General features: G+C 39.9%; 1 protein-coding gene across 2 annotated transcripts in view; it reads right to left on the reverse strand.

The window, feature by feature from the left end:
- Positions 1-22,452, reverse strand: part of SCAMP1 (secretory carrier membrane protein 1) — a 44,697-nt gene extending 22,245 nt beyond the window's left edge. For both annotated transcript variants that reach the window (XM_031062181.1, XM_005427276.2), the window contains exons 1-2: positions 22,360-22,452; positions 9,872-9,949 (exon numbers count right to left, since the gene is read on the reverse strand). In XM_031062181.1, coding sequence (XP_030918041.1) covers positions 9,872-9,949; positions 22,360-22,416 — 135 coding nt within the window. In that variant the 5' untranslated portion in view covers positions 22,417-22,452. The remainder of the gene's footprint in view (positions 1-9,871; positions 9,950-22,359) is intronic.
- Between the last annotated feature and the right edge of the window lie 6 nt (positions 22,453-22,458).

Raw genomic sequence — 22,458 nt, forward strand, 5'->3', positions numbered from 1 at the left:
CTTCCGGGTGGGGGGGGGCGCTGCCCAAATCCTCTCGGGGCCTCTCTCCCTCTGTCTCTCCTGGGGGGGCTGCCCACCGCCTCCTGGTGCCCCCACCACCCTTCCATCTTGAGGGGTCAGGCCTACCTCTGCCGGGCCACAGGCTTTCCCTCCCCGGCCCAGCTCGAAGCCGGGCAGGGGAGGCCTTGCCTCTTTGCTGGCCGGAAATCAAAGAGAGAGCCCAAGGGAGTGCTCTGCTTCTAACCCCTGTGTTCTCAGAGGCGCATCCACCCTCAGTGGCCAAGCCTGGTGTCAATTTAAAATCTGAACACCTATTGGCCTCTGGCCACTCCATTCCCAGAAAACCTGCTTCCTGTAAACCCACGACAATCACCCAGATAACTAGAGAAGTAAGGTAACATATGAAACTTTCAAATTCAAGATCCATAATCTATTGCTTTACTATTTCACCAATTTTTGCTAGGTATCACTCCAGAATTTCTCCTAGGTTAATACATGTGTTAAGAATATAATCACAGCAAAATATACATTTCAGCCATTGTATTCAGAAGATACAGACTGCTGCTGAAATACAGTAGTATTTCTTTCATTAAGCACAGAAAAAAATACATGTTTTTGATACTACTATATTTTCATACTTACGTAGTTTCATAATAAATGCTAGAAGTTCAATATGGCTTTCATGCGTTTTCTCAGGTTACTATTCAAAGACCACAGCCATGCAAAATAGGCACAGGTATTATAAATTATCTATGATAGATGAAGAACCTAGTGAAGAAAGCATCATGATCATAGAGCACTTCAAGTTGAAAGGGACATGTAAGGATCATGGAGTCCAACTCCCAGCTTAAGTTGGTTATGCAGGACCTTCCCCTCAGGGACCAATTCTGGCTCTAATGACTGTATTATCTCTCAAGTGTTTGTCCCTTGCTCACAGAATAACCTTCTCCAAAATTTTACCAGGCACTGGAGTGAAACTTATTGGCCTGTAATTACCAAAGTCATCCCTCTTAGTCTTACTGAAAACTGGGACAACATCTGCCAGCTTCCAGTCAACTGGTACCTTTCCAAACCCCCATGACCATTGAAAAATAACATGGAGAGGACCCACGACAATGATCAGCTAGCTCCTGCAGGACACTGGGATGAATTGCATCAGGCCCCATTGACTTATGTGCATTCAGTGGGAACAATAAATCTTGAATACCTTGAGAGTTTACAAAGCCTTCAAGTCACAAGACTACAAGGGTCCCTGGACCCATCAGTGGTGTTATAGATAGAGGTAAAAAAGACATTAAACTGCTCTGTCCATACCCCTAACTGTGAAGTGACTGACCTCATCAAGTAATAGACCAATATTATCTCTGAACATTCTTTTGCTGTTGACTTTTTTAAAAGGTCATTCTGTCATCCACCACAGTGCTGTCCACCTTGGATGGTCATCAAGCTTTAACCACACAAATCTCCTCCCTGCAGTGGCAAACAGCATCTCTGCAAACCCTCCTGTCTCATCTGTCCTTGTTTTCAATGTACAAACATCTCCCATTTTTATTTAAGTTCTAGAAAAAGATCCCTGCTCAGCCAACTTGGCCTTCTGACTCACTTTCTTGAATAACAATACTTTGAAATTGCTTGCTCTTGAACTCTTAAAAGATGACTCTTTAAAAAATTACCATAATGCTTTTTAAACTCAGTTTGCTTTAAGTCTTCCTGCCAAACTAAAGTACTTATTTTTATAACCCTAATCAAAGCTGAGAAGCAAAAATAATACCACAGCTACTCACAGTGAAACAAACAGAAGTATTCAAATGCCTTGGAAAATCATTTAGCTCCCAAAATAATGCTCAACAAAAAGACCTGCAAAACGTAGCTGCACAGTCTGGGCTTTTCATAGAAGTGAGGAGTACTGAAGTTGTATCAGTATACTCTCAAGCTCTAGCATTGTGCTCACAACCTGGGCTGCATCCAAAGAAGCTTAACCAGAAGCTGCCCATGTCAGGGGAAGCACTTTTGTTTCTCCTCTCTCCTCTCGTGACACCCCAACTGGAATACTGCACCCAGGTCTGGAACCCCCAGTCTAAGAGGACCATGAACATAGTGAGTTCAGAGGAAGGACACCAAGAGGGTCAGAGGAATGGGGCACCTCTCCAGTGAGGACAGGTTGAAAGCTGGGTTTGTTCAGCCTGGAGAAGAAAAGGCTCTGGGAAGACCTTGTAGAACCTTCCAGTACCTGAAAGACAGCTTAAGCTGGCTGCACCTTGAGAGAAACCTAGAACAAAGAAGTCCCTGGGCTTCTATACCCTCACAACCCATGAACTCATTCTCCACATGTTCTTTATGTGCTCTGCATATGCCTTTTGGTCCCATATGGTTTTTGATGTGGGGCCTACTAGTTCCTTATGGAATTGTTTATGTGTCACTGTTTTTATCTGGACAGACTTGCAGCTTCAGTTGACAGTTGCAGCTTTTTAATCACTCAGCCTGCATTTGTCTTAAAAGCTCCCTTCACAAAATTAAGTAACAGTTAAAGAATAGTTCAACTTCCCAAAGTGAAAGTTTGTAGTTTGCAGCGTAAAGTTTCAGCAATAGTCAGCTTAAAAACAATCAGAACACAGTTGAAAAAAAATCATCTAACTAAACTTGTTTCCAACAGCTGACAGGAGATAGGTGTTCAAAAGACATTCTCTCTTGAATTGATTTCCTCATACAGGTGAAGTTTATTTATTTGGGACAGGTTAAAAATTCCAGAATAAGTTAGGAGTGGATGATCAGTTTGATTTCTTACAGAATTCTGTGTTTTCTGCTGTGTTTAGACACAAGATGGAATGATAGGGAGCTACCCAGGAATTTGCTGGACAAAAAGAAGTCCACTGAAATACATCTCTTGAAACAATAACAGAAAATCCAACCTCACTAATGATTTTATCCCAATTTTCTAGTGCGGCAATTTGAAATTGGTTGCTATATGCATTATTATGTATAGGTATGGTCTAAGGTTGGAAGATGTAGCTGGCGGTTTGTATTCTATCACAACCTGTCAGAGGTGGGGCAGTTATCCTCTGGGGAAGATAACTTTAATTGGGCAGTTTTCTCTATCTCTCCCACAACCAATCCTCCCTCCAGAGAGATATCTTCTGTTAAGATGGACCATTGAGTGTCACTGCATGACTGATAAAATTACATCATCCCATTGTGAGATGCTCCACCCAGGGGGAGGAGCCAACCATTCCTACCTGGATATAATCTGATATTTGGAACACCACAGTTAGCCTTTTCCCACTGGATTTCCAGAGAAGCAGCTTTCTTCTCCACTGCATTCCCAGAGGAAGACCAGGCCCATCCACACCACCACAGGACCTTCAGAGGAAAACTCCACCCTTCTACAGGATCACTGCTCCAACAGAACCACACCTGGCACTGTAGGAGGGCTGCAGCCACTACTGAATGGGAGTGCTACCAACACCCTGATCCACAGGGTGTCAGGCTGTATTCTGACTCTGTCAGTAAGTTGGTTTTTTTTGGTTTGTACTATTACATTTGTATTTTTTAGTTTTCCAAGTAAACACCTGTCTTTTCAAACCAAGACAGGTATATACGGGTATACAAGCATATATGGGTGTATAGGCTTATATATATACAAAGAGTGCTCTGAAAAGTTCTGAACATAGAAGCAGGAAGAGATTAAAAACTCTCTTTAACATAATTTCATTAAATGATGAAGCAGAAATACTAATTGTATAATCTAATCTTCATTGCTGATCTTCAGAAACATGACAAAAGATACAATGTAATCTCCATGGTGACTATTGGAGCTGGAGACAAAACCACTGAAGATCAGCCAAGGATATTTAATATGACATTTACACCATTGCCTACTTTTTTTTTTTTTTGTTTAACAATCAAAAACAAGACAGATTTTGAAATCTGATAAACATAAAGGGAAAAAAAACCCTAACAAAACTGATTTCTTGTGTTAGATACTAAGGTGGTGACATATGAGACCAAAAACCTCCCATGCCTACTTGCTCTTCTCCATACATCTTACCTGTTACCTTCCTACCACTGAAGGTGAAAGATGTAGGAATCTTTCCTACAAAAGTATCAGAAGCCAGTAAACAAAATAAGGAACACTGAAAAAAGTAGAACATAGGGATTTTTTTCCTGTGTTGCATCCTGTATCCAAAAAATACTGGTAGGAAGTACCTCACTTGACAAAGGGAGCACAACTGAGACAATGCAATACTAGTATTCAGTTTGAAATCACTTTCTCACACAATAATCACCCATTGAAATCCATCTGGATTTGAAATTGAGAAATATTTTGGACTCTAGCATACTTCATTAACTTCCATTCGGAGAGAATGGGGAAAAAATCACAAACACCAGTCTGGAAGGAGACCTCAAGGGCCATCTAGTCCAACCTTTCCTAGTAAAAGCACGGTCTAAACAATATGGCCTAGCACTCTGTCCAGCTCAATCTGAATGCTGCAGAATCCAACACTTCCCTGGGGAGATCAGTCAAGGTAAATTGTTGATCAGGTTGTTCTCATTGTGAAACATTTTGTTCTTGTGTGCAATTGAATGTCCCCAGCAGTAACTTTCACCCACCACCTCTCATCTTTCACTTGTGACTTGTAAAACCAGAGTCTCCATCTTCTCTGTAACCACCTTTTAGAGGCTGGAATATGGACTTAAGGTCTTCCCTAAGACTTCACTTCTCAAAGCTGAACAAACACAGTTTCCTCAGTCATTCCCCATATGGCAGGCTTCCCAGGTCTTTGATTGCCTTTGCGGCCCTTCTCAGGATCCTTTCCAGCCTGTCCACATCTTTTATGTACAGCCAGGATCAAAACTGAATGCTTTGTTAATTCTAGAGTCTGCAAGATATCATCTCGGTACAACCACTATAAATCTGATAACTGACTCCCACCAAAACTACTTGGATGCTTTTGCTCTGAGCAGCACACAAAACAGAGTGACTCTATCCCTATCTGATGGACATCAGACAGGGACACTGACAGACACTTGGGTAATTCCCCAAGTCTAAAATTCACAGACCCTGTTTCTACCTCTGATTATCCAGCCTATGAAGGTGTTCACTTCCAGGGTCTCTTCAATTACTCTTGTTGCACATATTTCTTTGTATACATACATAGTGCGCTCCTCTCTTGCATACAAACCTATCAGGAAAACAGAGCTGAGTGCTTGGAATTGTGAGTATATCCTCAGGTACCTAGGTACATTCTTTCAAATGCATATCATTACTGAATAAATACTCATATGTTCAGCATCCACAAGATAGAGAGGAAGGGGAGTAACACAGAAAGGTTGATTATTACTGCACTCTTAATTTTTTCAGTCTTGCTTGTCAAGAAAACCTGTGGAAGTTCTTTACCTCTGCAGAGAGGTGTTCATTCAGTGGATAATTTTTATTAATCTGTAAACATGCCACAGATTATTAACTGAATCACAGTGCATTGTAGAACTGACCATTGACTTAGATTTCTTTCATCGTCCCAGCTTTTTGAGTAACATCTCTAATGAGCAATTAGAATTTTCTATCCAAGCACATCTGACTGTTCAAAGCCAGATAATCTTAGCCATATGCTCCAGTTCTCCTTTTCCTACAAAGCTGCATGTTAAAGTAAGTACAGAAATAATAAAAGAAGTCAGAGTAGCTCGAGATTATATTTTTGTAAAACAAGATCTACTTTCTTGTAGATCTTTCTTGGTCAATACAAAGTCATTTCGAAAGTCTTCAAGCTTGATAAAACAAAATCTAACATAATTCCTGATACTGTGACCTAGGAGAAAATAATTTTGGAGACTTACTTAACATTGTTGCTAGCTGTAAATATTCTGCCTTAAGCCGCTGATCCAAGGCATTCCCAAAACCAAGCTTCCTCCATATGGAATTTTAAAACTGTATGAAACCTTACTGTTTCACTGCTATGTGAGTCTGCTCTCCCTGCTCCCATTATTTCTCACAATCTTGCTCAAGTTATAACCAGTGACAGTTGCAATGGATCCATCTGGTTGTGAAAACTACATCCAGCTCTAGAGCAGGTCTTGAGGGAAACAGATAACAGCACCCAAGGGCTGATCTGAGCAATGCACCCAGCTAGCCATAGTGCTAATAAAGATCTGACTCAAGCTAAGTTTGGAAGAAGCTAACTTCTGTAATTGGTATAAAAATATGACCATAAATCAATCACCTTACTTCATAAATAGTGCACAGCCCAGGGCCCCTTGAGCTCACCCATACAGCAATGGGCGGCACACCAGGACCTCCCCTTGAGTAGGGACACACCTCAGCATTACTCCTCAAGGAAGATAAATTCTCGCCACAACAGATTTTCAGTAATTGACACTAAACTTCAAAATCTTAGCTAAATGATAGAAAGGACTGATTGTGCACACGTAGTCCTTTAGACATATATCATTGACAAAATCTGGGACTAAGTCTGGATCCACACATACCAAACCCCCCGCTCTCAGAAAGGAGTCCAGAAAGCAATGGGGCCCTTTCTGAACCTCATGACTAAACAGGAAGGCCTTCTTGACAGTGTTTTCTACACAACTGTAGACCATGTCCTCTGGGCAGTAATCAAATGTACCTCACCATCAAATCTTGTTAAACCACTTTACCACCACATTTGCATTTGTTATGCAACTTTGTTAAAATGCTGGTTTATATCAATTAACCTACTCTCCTTTCTCACAAGTGAATTCTGTTGCTCCATCCATGGCATTGTGAATACTCTAATATGAACACATCCTAACTGCACTATCAGATTTGTCATAAAAAGTAAGACTGCATTTTAAAAATACTGTATTATACTGACAGACAATAACCAGCCACATATTTTAATAATCTTGCACAAGATCTTCACTATCAAAAGCAGCCACTGAAAAATGTGGTTACTGTATAAATCTACTATCCTATTTCTTGTATTCCTTCCCACAATGGAAAAGAAAAGCACAAGGTATATTGAAACAATATAAATTAGAGGGGTAAAAACTGTTTCTCTGACATAAATTTTTCCTTTCACTATGTCTTGGTTTGGGAAGACAGGAGTTTGCTAAGGAAGGCAGGAGCTTCTCTTGAAATTGAGAATGTAAACCCTCCCCACCCCTCTGAATTGCTATAATTTTAAATTAAGGGGCTCTCAGGCAAAGATATGGGAGCAGGAAATAACAGTTCTTTAATAGGGAAGAAATAAAAAGAATAAAATAAACAATGCAGTCTACTGGAACAACACTGACAGAGTCAGAACTTAACTTGACACTCTGTGGGTCAGGGTGTTGGTGGTAGTCTGATTGAAAATGTGGCTGCAGTCTTTTGAAGTATCAGGTGTGGTTTTGTTGGAGCAAGGGAGTTCTGTAGAGAAGGATATAATCTTCTTCTGAAGATCCAGGAGGAAAAGGTAGCTGCTGTTTTTTTGGGGAATCTCGTGGAGAAAAACTCAGTTGCAATTTCAAAATCTCAGAGTATATCGGGGTAGCAGTGCTTGGCTCTTTTTTCTGGGTGGAGCATCTCACAGTGGGATGTTATAGTTCTTATCAGTCATGCACTGATATTCAATAGTCTGTTATCAGCAGAGGTCTTTTCTCAAGGAAGGTGCGAATGTGGTCATTCAAAGAGAGAGATAAGGCAAACTGCTCACTTGACAAGGTAATCAGCTATACAGATGGTAATGGAAAACATCTTACATGCAGTCTTCAACATTATCTACTCTTTTTCTTATTTCTATCTGCATCACAAAAAAAACCTAAAACTCAAACTTTACACACAGTCTTCACTTAAACTAGGTTTCTCTGTGGCACACAACGGCTTTCTCTATCTTTCTGCATTACTTACTAAGTGCAACTAGGTCTTTGAGCAAAAACAATTTTACGGATGGGTTTATCTTTGCTTGAGGTGGGAGTAATCTAAACAGTCTTTCTCAAAATACTTTTTACATGTACAACAGGGACTTTATTTCTATCTACTGTGTGCAGGGGTTCAGACTGGGCAGGACTAGCTCGATTTATGGACTCTCTAGTGTTGGCTATTCAGGTGGCTTTTGCTAGGTTTGTTTCTTAATTTCTAAAAGTCCCCCCCCGAGTGCTTTCAGGGTAGTTTTAAGTAGTCTATTGCACTGTTCAACTTTCCCGGCAGCTGGTGCATGATAGGGGATATGATAGATCTATTCAATGCCATGTTCTCTGGCTTAGGTGTTGATAAGGCTATTTTTGAAATGAGTCTCATTATCTGACTCAATTCTCTCAGGGGTGCTATGTCTCTACAGGATTTGCTTTTCTAGGCTTAGGATGGTATTCTTGGCAGTGGCATGAGGCACAGGGTAGGTCTCTAACTATTTAGTGGTGGCTTCTACTATGGTCAGCACGTAGCGCTTGCTTTGGTGTGTCTGGGGCAGTGTGATGTAGTCAATCTGCCAGGCCTCCCCATATTTGTACTTGGACTACCGCCCACCATACCAGAGGGGCTTCACTCGCTTGGCTTGCTTGATGGCAGCACATGTCTCACAGTCATGAATAACTTGAGAAATACTGTCTATGGTTAGATCTACTCTTCGGTCTCATGCTTACTTATAGGTGGCATCTCTACCCTGATGACTTGAGGCATCATGGACCTACTGAGCTAAGAACAACTCTCTTTTATGTTGCTAATCTAAGTCTATCTTTGACACTTCTATTTTTGCTGCTAGATCTACTTGCTCATTGTTTCGGTGTTCTTTATTAGCTTGACTTTTGGGGACACGGGCATCAACATGACGAACTTTCACAGGTAGCTTCTCTAACTGAGCAGCAATGTCTTTCTATTCATCAGCAGCGCAGACTGGTTTTCCCCTACGCTGCCAGTTGGCTTTTTTCTACTTCTCTAGCCATCTCTACAGTGCGTTGGCTACTATCTATGAATTAGTGTAAAGGTAGAGCTTTGGCTACTTCTCTCTCTCAGCAATGTCTAGGGCTAGCTGAACAGCTTTGAGTTCAGCAAGTTGGCTTGATCTACTTTCTCCATCCGTAGCTTGTGCAACTTGTCGTGTGGGGCTCTATACAGCTGCTTTCTACTTCTGGTTCATCTCTATGATCCGACAGGAACTGTCAGTGAAAAGAGCGTAGCGCGTTTCTTCTGGGGGCACCTGGTTATATGGAGGAGCTTCTTCAGCACGTGTAACTGGTTTTTGTTCTTTTTCGTCAGTCAGACTAAAGTTCTCACTTTCTGGCCAGTTTGTAGTTATTTCTAGAATCTTAGGGCGATTCGGGTTTCTAATACGGGCACGCTGTGTGATGAGAGCAATCTACTTGCTCCATGTAGTGTCAGTGGCGTGGTGGCTGGGGGGAGCTTTCCCTTTAAACATCTACCCCAGCACCAGTAGTCGGGGTGCCAGGAGGAGCTGTGCTTCTATACAAAGCCTGTGGACCATTATTTAAACAAAATGTTTTCCTTATTCTGAACAGCATTTTCAGTAAGTGAAACAAAAATAAAAAGCAAAACGCTGGGTAAGTGTGCTACACTCATAAGCTCCAAAACTAGTGAAACACAGAAAACCACAAGGACAGACTATCAGAAGTCTGTAAAACTAGGAAAAATAATTAAGTAAAACTATCAGAAGTTAGTAAAAACAGGAAAAAAAAACTTGGTTCTGTTTTGGTCCTCTTTCAGAGGGCCAGTCTTCCTTAACAAGTCAAAGCTCTGTGAAATCAACCTTGCCAATGCATCCTTCAAACGCTTAATGGAACTATCTATTCTTCCACATCTTCCGACACCTGTAGCCAGCCCATTCTACAACATCAGTCCCAATTCTGAAAATAAAACCTCACAAATGAAAGATTAACAGCATGATTAAGAAATAAACGTGCTTACTGTTCTTGAATCAGAGAATGGATTGTACTCATCAAGCCCTGGAGGAACGTTTCTTGTCACTTGCGTAACAGAAGGATCCTAGAAGAGGAAACAGTTGTGTAAATCCGTGCACATGCATATAATCAAAAAGGTGACACCCATATCATTATATCATATGAAAGTCAGATTTTGTTTCAAAGTAAAAAAGGTTTGTTTTCACTAAAAAAGTCTGTAAACATCTACCTCTTTATCTCCCAAACTAACATTGTTTAATTCTGAGCTTCTTATAAACCTAGATTAACACAGTGTTAACAGAAATCCCATCTGTCATATATTTGATTTATAAGGAAAAAAAGCTCTCATGAGAGAAGGGGAAAAAACACTATCCTGCTATGTTGACCAGGCATGGACTCCATGCCTATACACTTGAAAAGCACAACAGATGAAAAGAGCTTTCTGTAACCCTTGGACTTCCCTACCCAGAAGTACACCCAACCCCATCAAGAACAGAGAAAGCATTTCATTAAAATTAAGTTGAAGAAACAGGGTCCCATAACACCAAAACCACTTCTGATTCAGCTTCTACTTGAACTAGTAAAATTAAGGAAAAAAGTTTAACTTTTTTCTACCTCAAGTAATTATACAGCAAAAAAGACTGCTCAAGATTTAGCTTGAGAAAACAATTTCAGAAATTAAATGTTTTTCTGTGCTACTTACAGGGAGGCATTGTTCTGCAAAAGAGCCCATCACAATGGACCACACCAACTCACTTTGAAAACACCTGTACTTATTCCATGTGATCCCTGGTTCTATCACATTGTTTCTGTGCCTTAAAATTTTTGCTTTTTCAGAATATAACAATGGATAAAATGTAGGCTTTCTTAAAAATGAGTAAATCCATTTATTCAATACTGTTAGTTACATATTTACATAAATGTACAAATGTACCATATTCTAAATGTACACAAAACACAAAAAAGAGGTATATATATACTTATATGTGTAAGTATTTACTTATTTTATAACTATAATGTTTAGATATATATAGACATTTTCTCATTTCCAACAGTCTAGTTCAACATTAGAAAAAAAACTGGAGTTGATAAAGACTGAGAAGAAAATAAATATATATATATATATTTACATTCATATTTCATTTGAAGAAAGATACATTTAAAACCTTTACATGCAACGCAAAGGGTAACAGTAAGGGCTTCTACAGGCATGTTAAGCAGAAAAGGAAGGTTAAAGAAGTTCGCCCCAAATAATGCAGCTGGTAACAATGGAAAACTGGCAACAATGAAGGAAGAGAAGGTTGAGGTGCTCAACATTTTTGCCTCAGTCTTCACAGGCAGCCTCTCTTCCTACACCGCTGAAGTGGATGGATGACAGGAAAAGAACTGGGAGAACAAAGTACTACCCACTGTAAGAGAAGATCAGGTTCGCGACCACCTGAGGGACTGAAATTGACCTAAGTCTGTTGGACCTGACAAGATGCACCCCAGAGTATTGGGGGAATTGCCTGATGTAGGTGCCAAGCCACTCTCCATGACATTTGAAACATCATGCCACTCAGGGCAAGTCCCAGATAGCTGGAAAAGGGGAAACATGGTAGTCATTTTTAAGAAGGGCAGAAAGGAGAACCCCGGGAACTACTGACTTGTCAGCCTTGCTTCTCTGCCTGGGAAGATGATGGAACCGATCCTCCCAGCAGCTCTGCTAAGGCATATGGAGGACAGACAGGTAATCGAGGCCATTAGTGACAAGTGTCTCTCAAAGATCTGTACTGGGACCAGTATCATTTAATATCTTCATTAATGACATAGACAGATTCAGTGCACACTCAACAAATCTGCAAATGACCCAAAGCTGAGCGGCGCAGTTGACACAACTGAAGGATGGCATGCCATCCAGAAGGACCTGGACAAGCTCTAGGAGAGGGCCCATGGGAATCTCAGGAGGTTTAACAAGACCAAGTGCAAAGTGCTGCACCTGGGTCAGAGCAGCCCTGGTACCAGCACAGGCTGGGGATGAACAGATCCCAGGGGCCCTGCCCAGAAGGGCTTGGGGGTGCTGGTGGGTGAGAGGCTGCACATGAGCCAGCCATGGGCACTCCCAGCCCAGAGAGCCACACGTGTCCTGGGCTGCATCCAGAGCAGTGTGGGCAGCAGGGCCAGGGAGGGGATTCTGCCCCTCTGCTCTGCTCTGCTGAGAGCCCACCTGCAGTGCTGCATCAGCTCTGGGCTCCCAGCACAGGAGGGACAGGGACCTGCTGGAGGGAGTCCAGAGGAGGCCACAGAGATGATCAGAGGGATGGAGCACCTCTCCTAGGAGGTGCTGAGAGAATTGGGGTTTTTCAGCCTGGAAAAGAGAAGGTTTCAGGGTGACATAATTGTGGCCTTCCAGTACCTGAAGGGAACCTACAAAAAAGATAGAGAGGGACTTTCTACAAGAGCATGTCGTGACAGGAATAGGGGCATGGATTCAAGCTGAAAGAGAGTGGGTTTAGATTAGATATTAGGAAGGAATTGTTTACTGTGAGGGTGGTGAGACACTGGAACAGGTTGCCCAAGAAAGTCATGGATGCCCCACCCCCAGAAATGTTCAAGGCCAGGCTGGATGGAGCTCTGGGCAACCTGGTCTAGTGGAAGGTGTCCCTGCCTATGGCTGGAGAAATGGAACTACATGATCTTTAACACCCCTCATCACCTAAGCTGTTCTATAATTCTATTACATAATTTTTATTTTTTTTTAAAGTGACTTAAGTCCCTTACTTTTTAAAAAAGTGACTTAATCTACAGTTAAGTTAATACAGAAATTATTCAGTTAAATAAAATAAAAATCAAGTTTAAATGCAGACTCTGCTTTCTTAGAATCAGCATCTATTATGGCCTTAGCTTCGTCTTGTTAGCAGGAACTTTATCTGCAGATGCAAGAAGAGGACTTTCTCAATGGCTGCAGTCTACTTATTTACAGCTAGGAAGAAAAAACCAGGGCAGAACACCAACCACTTCTAAAATTCAAAGGAGCAGAGCAAATGAGAACAAGTTCTGTTTATTCCAATAGCTATACTCATAAAATTGTTCACATAAGACAAATTTTAAAGTTTGCATAAGACAAATTTTAAAGTTTGCTACAAAAAAGCTTAAGAAAAATTATTGCCTCAAAAATTAAAAAATTATATGTTGTCTATTTTTAAAAAATTCATGTATATAAGCATACTTAAAACACCCTCTGGTCACAAACCACTTTTTATTAAAGCATACATTTAGCTCCAAAACAGTACTCCAATAGTCACTGAACAAGAATAATCCTTTCTAAAGATGCATACAAAACAATGTTAAATGCAATTCAATATCAGCTTTCTTATATTTGACTCATCTTTAATTAGTTGTTTCAAAATAGCCATGCCGGTGAGTCTCCCTCACAAGCCTAAGACAGTTACCACGCTACACTCAAATACATTGTTACAACTAAAATATCATCAGGTCTTACATAAACTGGTAAACTAATAATTGTTACTATGTTATTTGCTAAAATGGCGATCACAAAAAACAGAGCAGATGAACCACAGAAAGGAGGGAAAACATGGTGCCGGGCGTACATTTCTTGTCAAAATTCAACCAGAAATTATTTGAAATGTTGAACAGAAAAGTACATAAAAATATGCAAATAATTAAATATAACATTTGAATTATACATTGCTTTACTGGACTTACCAGTTCAAGATCAAAAAAAAGATGAAGTTAAAACAAAGTTAATATAAATAAGACAATTTCAAAATTCAATATATAGAACAGTAGAAACTTGCATACAGCTGAAAACTTTTATATCTTATTGTGGTATGTCTACTGTAGCCAGCAGCAAAGCCCTTAAACTAGTTGTTCACTCACTGCTCTCTGCAGTGGGATATGGGAGAGAACCAAAAAGGAAAAAGCAAATACAACTTGTGGTTGTTACGAAAACAGACCGTTTAAGGCGGGAGGGGAGAGTGGAAGGGAAAGGGAAAAAAAAAAAAAAAAAGGCAACAAAACCCCACAAGTCAAGCCAAGGCAATTGCTCACCACCTCCCACCATGTCCATTCAGCTTCTGAGCTATGGTTGCTTGGAACAGCTCCCCCACTACTACCACCACTGCCAGCCTTGCTGCCAAGCACGATGTCATGCAGCATGTGAGGTCCCTCAGGTCACCTGGGGTCAACAGTCCCGCCTGTGCCCCCTCCCAGCTTCTTGCCTGAGCCTAATTCCTGAGTGGAAACAAGAGTGTGAAACAAAGGTGGTCTTGGTGCTGTGCAAGGACTGCACAGCGACATACAAGCACATCAGTGCCTTCCCAGCACTGTTTTGGTCACAAATCAGAAGCACAGTACAACAGGGACTGCTATGAAAAAAATTAACTCCATCCTAGTCAGGCCTAGTACGCTTATTCCAGTCTTTACTGGAATTAATTACATTAATGTCAATTAGCAGAGCATAAAACATTTTGTTCATGCTTTCAATGTGATATCCCTTTCAAGCATGCTCTCATATAATTCCCTCCTCCAAAAATGTTCAAGTATAGACACATGTGCAACTTGTTTGATTGCTAACCACCGGCCACACGGTGAAATGGCAGGACTAATTACTATGATTTGAATAGCACTTAGGATTTTAGGTTGAATTAGCTGCTTAAAATGCATATTTCAACACTGAACTTGTGTTTGAAGAGTGCACTGCTAACCAAATAACTGAACTCAATCGAGCCTGCAGACTATAAATTCAATTATTTGAATAACTACAACATCAGACTCATGAGACACCCACTGAACAGCAGCCATTTCCAAAAAGCACGAAACAGTGGTAAAGTTAAATTCAGAAGAGCAATCTATATTCAGAAATACAACATACATACAAAAATCAATATCTGATGAAAGAAAGCCTTTTTTTCCCAAGTGCTTTCAAGAAGATCATGGTCAAAAAGTCCTCAGATCTCCCTGTACATCTACTGTGACATTCCAACACTAACAGTGAAAGAGAACATATGCTGAAACAACAGGGTGTACTATAGAGCAACAGTCTTAGCACTCAAAAATAAGTTCAACACTTAAATACACACAGTGATCAGAGCAAGAAGCCCTTTGTCAAAAGTCAACACCCATATTGAATTAACAATTGCTACACCTCCGCCAAATACTTCTATTGTTTGCTAAAGTAGCAGCAGCTCTAAAAAAAACATGAATGACCCAGAGGACATTCAATAATAGCTCTGTTCAAGTAAAGCTTCATTACTCAGCAAAGGAAGAAAATTACAGCTGTATTGAAATACACAACTCCACCACTGCAAGTAGCACTGAAATTCTGCATTCAGAAAACTTGAATTACACAGTCAAGACTTCGATAGAAGTTTGTGACACAGAAAGACTCAAGTAAACCACACTGCTACAACCATCCTCAGCTCTTCACAGTCAGGGTACCCAGGTGTAGGTGCTATTCTAATTTTTCTGAACACCTACAGTGCATCAAATGACTGATACCAACAGGAGCTACACTTCATATTTCAAAACACTACTTACAATATTTCTGAAGAGATTAGACACTACATCCCACAAAACACAAAGAATTGCTTTGAATCATTTACCTTACACTTACTGCATCTCATTTTAAAAATGGAGCAAATGCCAACTCATCTAAACACAGTGATGAAAATTGTGAAGCACTCGTATTCACTGATGCAGAGTAAAAAAACCCAGTGTTTGAATAATGAATAATGAATATGACCAATAAATGTTGTGCAGGATGACATACTCAAAAGAAGTGGCCTTTAAATGATTGCTATCAAATTTCTATTTTACATGACATACATATTCCACTGGTTAAAAACAGTAAAAACTAATATTCCACAAGAGTAAGTGAATCTATGCTGTAATAATTTATTTTCTCTATCTCATGTTCCACCCAGTCTTATCTCACCCAAACTTCTGCCAGTTCAAACCCAGAGCTTCTGATCTTCTTATTTAACTATCAGTCATACAATCACAGCACAGAATTAAAACCAGACTATTTTTCATATCTAGCTATTGTAAGCTATTGATGCATTTAAATCACACAGTCATTTCAGGTGACACTTTCAAGATCTGAATTAACTTAGGAGACTGAAGCTTTAAGAAAGTAGCACAACTTAATTAATTTAGCCATTTTTCATCTAAATCTTTCCTTTTACCTGCTTCCTGCAGTCTCTCTCTGGTACTGCCAATCTCAAAACACAATATTAGCACACTTTTTTTAATCCTGACAAGATAGGTACAAGCAGCAACCTATTTTTTATGCCAAGAATAGAAAAGTCATAAAAAACACTCCAACAAACAGTAACACAAACTGAGAAAACAAACACAAAAAGCAATACATTTATACTTCACACTGGCAAGAGCACCTATAGAGCTATTAAAAGCATCTTCTGTGCCAAGGTAACAAATTATGCCCACATCATTCAGATACAGATAAAATTGATTGAATACCCAGTTATCACAGAGGATGTACAAACACAATTAACTACAAAAAAGGTTGTTTAAAACAGAGCAGAACAACCCATTCTATGTGAGCTTTTACAGCTTTTTAAAAAACAGAATTGAAGTGAATAGACCTCTGTTGTCTAGGAGACCAAAACTAGTCATCAGCTACCAGTTTCACTAACATGGAAGACACTACCAAATTAAAGACTGAAGTAAATACATCTCTAACAATGGTTGGTATTACTCTCCACTGGATATGGGTTCAGAATTATTCCCCCACCAGTAAACAACTTCTATAAAATACACAATATAGTAATAATCTGAAAAACAGCATCAGCTAAGCTTATACTGTTAGTTGTGATTTTAAGTGAAGGGAATATAGTGAACTAGGAATCAGCCTGTCCAAACTGTCATTCATATTGCTGAAAAAACTTTTCACTTTGAGGGATACCTATTCTTCCACCAAAAGACAAAAGCATTTTCTGCACAGAACATTTTTTCACTTTAGCTCCAAGGACTAGCAAGGAAATAAAAGCAGTATTTTATTGCAGAGGTCAGGAAATGGAATTTATTAACACTAAACACTGATTTGGATAGAGATTTTCATGCTTTTACAACACATCAGCAACTGAAAACAATTTCAAATAAAAATCACTGAAGCTACCCAGAACCAAAAAAATCAGTTGGAAAGTAAGATTTAAGTAAGAATTCATGCTGAAGTTATGTGGATTTTGATTCTGAGGATGGGAAGAGGCTATACTAATAGTAACAGTTGTAATTCCTGGTCTCTCTGAAGTACTCCCTAAGATAACACCACTGGGTAAGAAAATTAAGTGTTAATTTCTGTTGCAAAAATGCAATACAAAACGCCTGAAACTATTGGTCTGACTTGTTTGATTTCTTGAATAAAGAGAAAATTATCCATCACACTTTACTGAACAGGTTCTGGAGTGTTCTGGAGTGGTTCTGGAGTCCCATAAGAATGCCAGATCAAGCCTCTGAAATTGCAATTCACACATGTGGAATAAACATTTGGTAAAAAATTCTGGACTTATAATAATAAAAATACCCAAGTAGGCACGTAACAGTTCCTTCATAATTCCAAGTTCAAGTTTATCATATCAAATGCTGCCTGTTACATGTGACATTTATCACATGAAAGGAGAGCTGTGAAGGGCTCTGAGCAACTGAGCAAGGCCAAGATCCCCACCTCTAAAACCTAGAAGAACTTCAGAGGCTGACAAGGCCAAATTTGTCCTAAAGTTTGCACCAGCCTTATCTTCCAGTGGAGTACTGGAATGCCTAACAAAGTATCACCCCCATCTCTCAGCTGCTCTCAAACCATTCTCCTTTCCCAGCTATGATATGTGTATGTTCCTCTTTGTAACACTGAATCTCAGTATACAGTGCAATAGTAACCCTAGGCAATATGTGCTAATACTTCAGTGAAAATCTAGAGGCAAAAATGCAGCTATAAGATACTGAATAACTGTTAAAACACTCCACATTTTTAACAGATTACAGTGCACTTACAGCACTGGTGAAGTGTACTCTTGGAAGCCAACTTCCATGTAGAACAGCTAAAGGACAAACCACTACCACGATGTTCAGCATTAATTTATGCAAGATTTAGGGGTATTCATAATTTTTGAAGACATGAAGGGAAAACAGATAGTGAAATGAAGCATCTGCTTCACACTGCAACAGTGAAAGTCATACCTATATTTTACGTCCTATACTAACTTTAAGACAGACAAATCTGTGTATTTTATAGTCAGATACAGGAAATAAAACTCAGTCACACATACGGGCATGTGACAAAACTGCTTCATTCTAAAGCTACACAAACATTTTATATAGAAAGCATCCCAATTCTTCAAAAAATCAGGACTTCTCTTTCTTCCTCTAAGTTTCTATCACTTTAGTTTCACCTCAGCAACCACAATATAATAGATTCTGCAGCCGCAGAAGGTAACAGTCATTTGCACAACTGCCCTCAGTATCAAACCTCTGGGTTGTATTTCCCACCAAATCAGACAGGAGATTAATTTGTGCTCATGTGAGTCAAGATTAAGCATAATATCCAACTTATAACTGGAATTACTTCTGTACTTAGCGCTAGTGAGTCAAGTAATCCTGTGACCTCAGCGGGAGCAATTCAGTGCCATTTGTGGGTATGGCAGAGTACCTCAGCCATCCAAACAAGAATGTCAGTCATGACAGAACTATGTAAGATCTGTCTTTTTGGAGCAACAATTCAAAGGTATCAACTCACAGTCTGGATCCCTAACCCCACTCAAAGAAACCACTCAAATACTTAACAATACATACATTTGAGGTCTGCTCTGATTGTGCCCTCCCACACTAAATCTGACGAAGAAAAAAGAAAAATCTTCCTATCACACAGTGATTTGGCATTTCCCTGAAGGTCACCATACACATTTGAACAGAAATGTATCTTAGTTTTCAGGCCTGTCATAATTTCTATGGTGTCAAATACATGCATCTACTCAGAGCTGAACACATCAGATGAACTGACCCAACAGAATTTATCACACAACTCACTCTTTATAGTTCTCATTCTACAGCCACCAAAAAATAACAGTTTCATATGTTAGGATAATTAACAGTCAGTTTTCAAACCTTTTGCTATCTGTCAGCCAAGATGCAAGGGCCTGTGAAATTCATAGCTCTACTTAAAAAGACTTCTCTGAGTAGTAGGATTGTTCATTTACAAGAGAAAAAAAAATCAAACCAAGAACACAGAACCAACAATTTTTATTGTAGATGAACTGCTGATTGTTTCAGAGTAAATGATACTTACACTGAATTTTGAGACTGCTATTTCAGAACCTTTGTAACTGTATCACCTCCCAAGACAGAAGTCTACAACTATCACCTATCCTATGACATTAAAAAAAAAAAAGAACACAAGGAGACAGCTACATTAGAAACATGCTTTTGTTTTGTCATACAAAATTTATTTCATGCTGCTTTACCCTATTTAAGACAGACTGTGAGGAGCTCAAGGATTCCCAAACTCCTCTTAAGTGGTCAGACCCTCACTCCTTACTAAGACCTTACCTGATGATCACAGGACTGTTGGCTGATCCTGTTCACTTTCACTGGATGTGGTCCTGACCCTGGCTTGGCCTTGTAACCTGGGCTCTGATCTGTCTCCTCTCAATAGATCTGCCTAGCACTGAATGCAGTCACCATCACCACATCTGCTCTGCTCACCTTGTTCGGGCGCTGTGAGACTGCAGCATTTTTAAGTGAGAACTTAACAAAGTGTGAATTCACACTCACAAGCTATGACTAGTGCTTCTTAGTAAACAAAATTAATAGCTTTCATTACTAACTTGCTTCCAATCATGATACCTGAGGTTATACCAACTGTGTACTTCTTCATATTGCCGATACATTGTATTATAAAAGGATTCTCACGTCTTCATTTGTATGGTACATGGATGCATTTTCTTCTGTGCAACTTTAATGATATCAAAAGCTTGTAAATGTTAGCCTGTCACTTATCTGCTTGTTTCAGTACTCTCTTTCAAAAACCCCCATCTTTTGGATTTGTTGGTATAGCATTCAGAATGCTCTTCCCATGTATTTAGACAGAAAAACTATGACTTCAAAAGCTTATATGACTCTGGATTCAGTTCCAGTTTGTTGCTTTTTTTTAAAGCAACAAAGAATAAAAGACTGCAAGGTTAGGTAGCCACTTGTATCAAAATCCACAGCCCTTCATGATCAAGCCAGGTAAGCTAATTTCAGTTTTTCCAGCAGATAGTACTTTTGGAAGTCTAAAAGTAAATTAACTACCCAAAATACCGAGCACTAGGTATTTATGCTTTACCTTATCTTTCCAGAGAACACCTTTATGTGATTCAACATCAAGCAAGAAGCTCCGCTCTAATCTTTTTATTAAAAGGCATAGGAACAGTTACAGGAAACCTCCCATGTAGATTACAGTTAGTTAGTAAAAACAAAATGTTTAAGAAAAAAAAGGATCTATCTTTAGACCTTGGCAACAACTGCTCCACCTGATGCCTTCCCACCACCCCTTCTCTGCTATACTACTTTGTGATTTTAGATTAGCACAGGAAGCAGCTTCAAAAGCAAGGAAAACAACTAATCACATCATACATAAAATTATCAAGCAAAGACAAAAATATGAGTACATTAGGATAGTGTTTAGACAACATGACTTAGACTGTAAGGGTCCATCTGGAAATACTGGTTCTATACATAAAGTATTTTAAAACACATAAACTTAAATACATACATGGATTAGTACCCATTAATTTCAAAGATGTTCTGCCAACAAGATGGCCATCAAGCTTCAGCTTATATATGAGTTCTTTTGCCCCTTCGAGTTAAATGCATAGGTAAGTAAAGGCATGCAAGATAACTTATGGGCATTACAATGTGATGGAGGTTAGCAAAGACAGAATAAAGGGAAAAAAGCCTCTGAAAAAGTACACAGCTTTCCTGAACCATCTTCTGCAAATGAAGAAGTCCAAACAGAAAGTTCAAGTTACAGAGAAGCTGTTATAGAGTCCTTTTATCACTATGCACTGCAGATGAGAAGCAGAGCATGGATTCAGCCCAACAGTTACAACAAAAGTCTTTCCCTACAGATAAACTGGAATAACCTTTTGCACTTTAAGCAATATCTTCAAAATGGAAGTATAATTCAGGTGTGTGCCTAGTTTAGATCTCACAGCACTACACAGGACCAGTTACACAGCCTGATGAGCACTGCAAAGACAACTATTTTGCATTTAATACCCCTTTACTGCCCTGGATTTTGCTAGATGTTATTTGATTAACTATTACAAGAAGGATGGAAGTAGGAGGAAAAGTGTAATGTATTTCTTTTGCTGAAGACACATTCTAGAATGACACATTTTCAGTGTTTGGTGCCAAAAAAAACAGTGCTCACCAACGTTGCTACCAGCCCAAACTATTGCTGGCAGCAGACTTAACACCAGGACTTGTGTTCACCTGGAAGATCATTGCACTGCATACAACAAGTGAAAACAGATCTTAGCCTAAGGAGCTCTAGCCTAAAGAATACTATTGCCTATGTTCTGTGAGCATAAAAACTAAACTAATGATTCAGAACAACTCTAATGAAAAAATGTTAGGAACATTATGCTTCCAGCATCTATGTGGAGAGAAGTATGCTTGGCTTGAAATGTGACACCTCAGTTTTTAAAAACCTTAATTATTCCAGCTAACATTCTAAACTCGATGCCATATACTATCTGTGCGCTTTAAAGTGCCTGCAAAAAGTCCAGTAATATTATCAACGTAGGTAGCTTCAGAAGTTAGTTGAACTGGATTCAAACAACAAAGAGAAAAACAGGAGGGGAAGGATCCAGAGAAGGCAGTTCGTTTCGACAAATAAAGCCAGTGAGTGAAGAAAGAATTCACAGCTGTATGACAAGTCAACAGTGCAAAACCTAAAAGCTTTAAAGCACATTAAAACAAAGAAGTTTGGAATGCAGCACAGAATTCATGCCAGCCATTGGTACCCTGATTACTTCAGATAAAGATAAGGGAACAAGTAAGCTTAAAGGCGGTGGGAGGAGGCTAGAGAAGAAGAGGGTAAATTCTCTAATTCATTAACTATTTAGCTCAACCAGATGAAAGAAAAAAACCACAGTAGTAGCATTACCCCTAGCACAAAGCTAGGATCAAAATAAAAAATCCCAAACTTTCCTCTTTTTTTAACATCGAAATAACGCATCTGAAATACGACTTGTATTATTTTAGCTACAGAAGGAAACACGGAGCTCTGAAGTTGTAAAACGCTGCCTATCCTCCCCACCCCACTCCGAGTCTCCGTAGCCCATTCAGGGCAGAGACCCCGGCCCGCAGCTGCCACGGGGCCCTTCCTTCCCTCCCTTCCTGCCTTCCCCCTTTCCTTCCTCCCTTCCTTGCTTCCTCTCACGGAAACCCTGAGGCTCGGCGCAGACCGACACCAAGGAAATCTCACGGCCCCCTCACCTTGAAGGGGTTGTTGAGGTCCGGGTCGGCGAAGGGGTTGCTGTCGAAGTCCGACATGGCGGGGGCAGGCGGGCGCTGCGGTCCCCGGCCGGCGGCTCG

The sequence above is a fragment of the Geospiza fortis genome, unplaced genomic scaffold, assembly GCF_000277835.1.
Source record: "Geospiza fortis unplaced genomic scaffold, GeoFor_1.0 scaffold201, whole genome shotgun sequence".
NCBI classification, from domain to species: Eukaryota; Metazoa; Chordata; class Aves; order Passeriformes; family Thraupidae; genus Geospiza; species Geospiza fortis.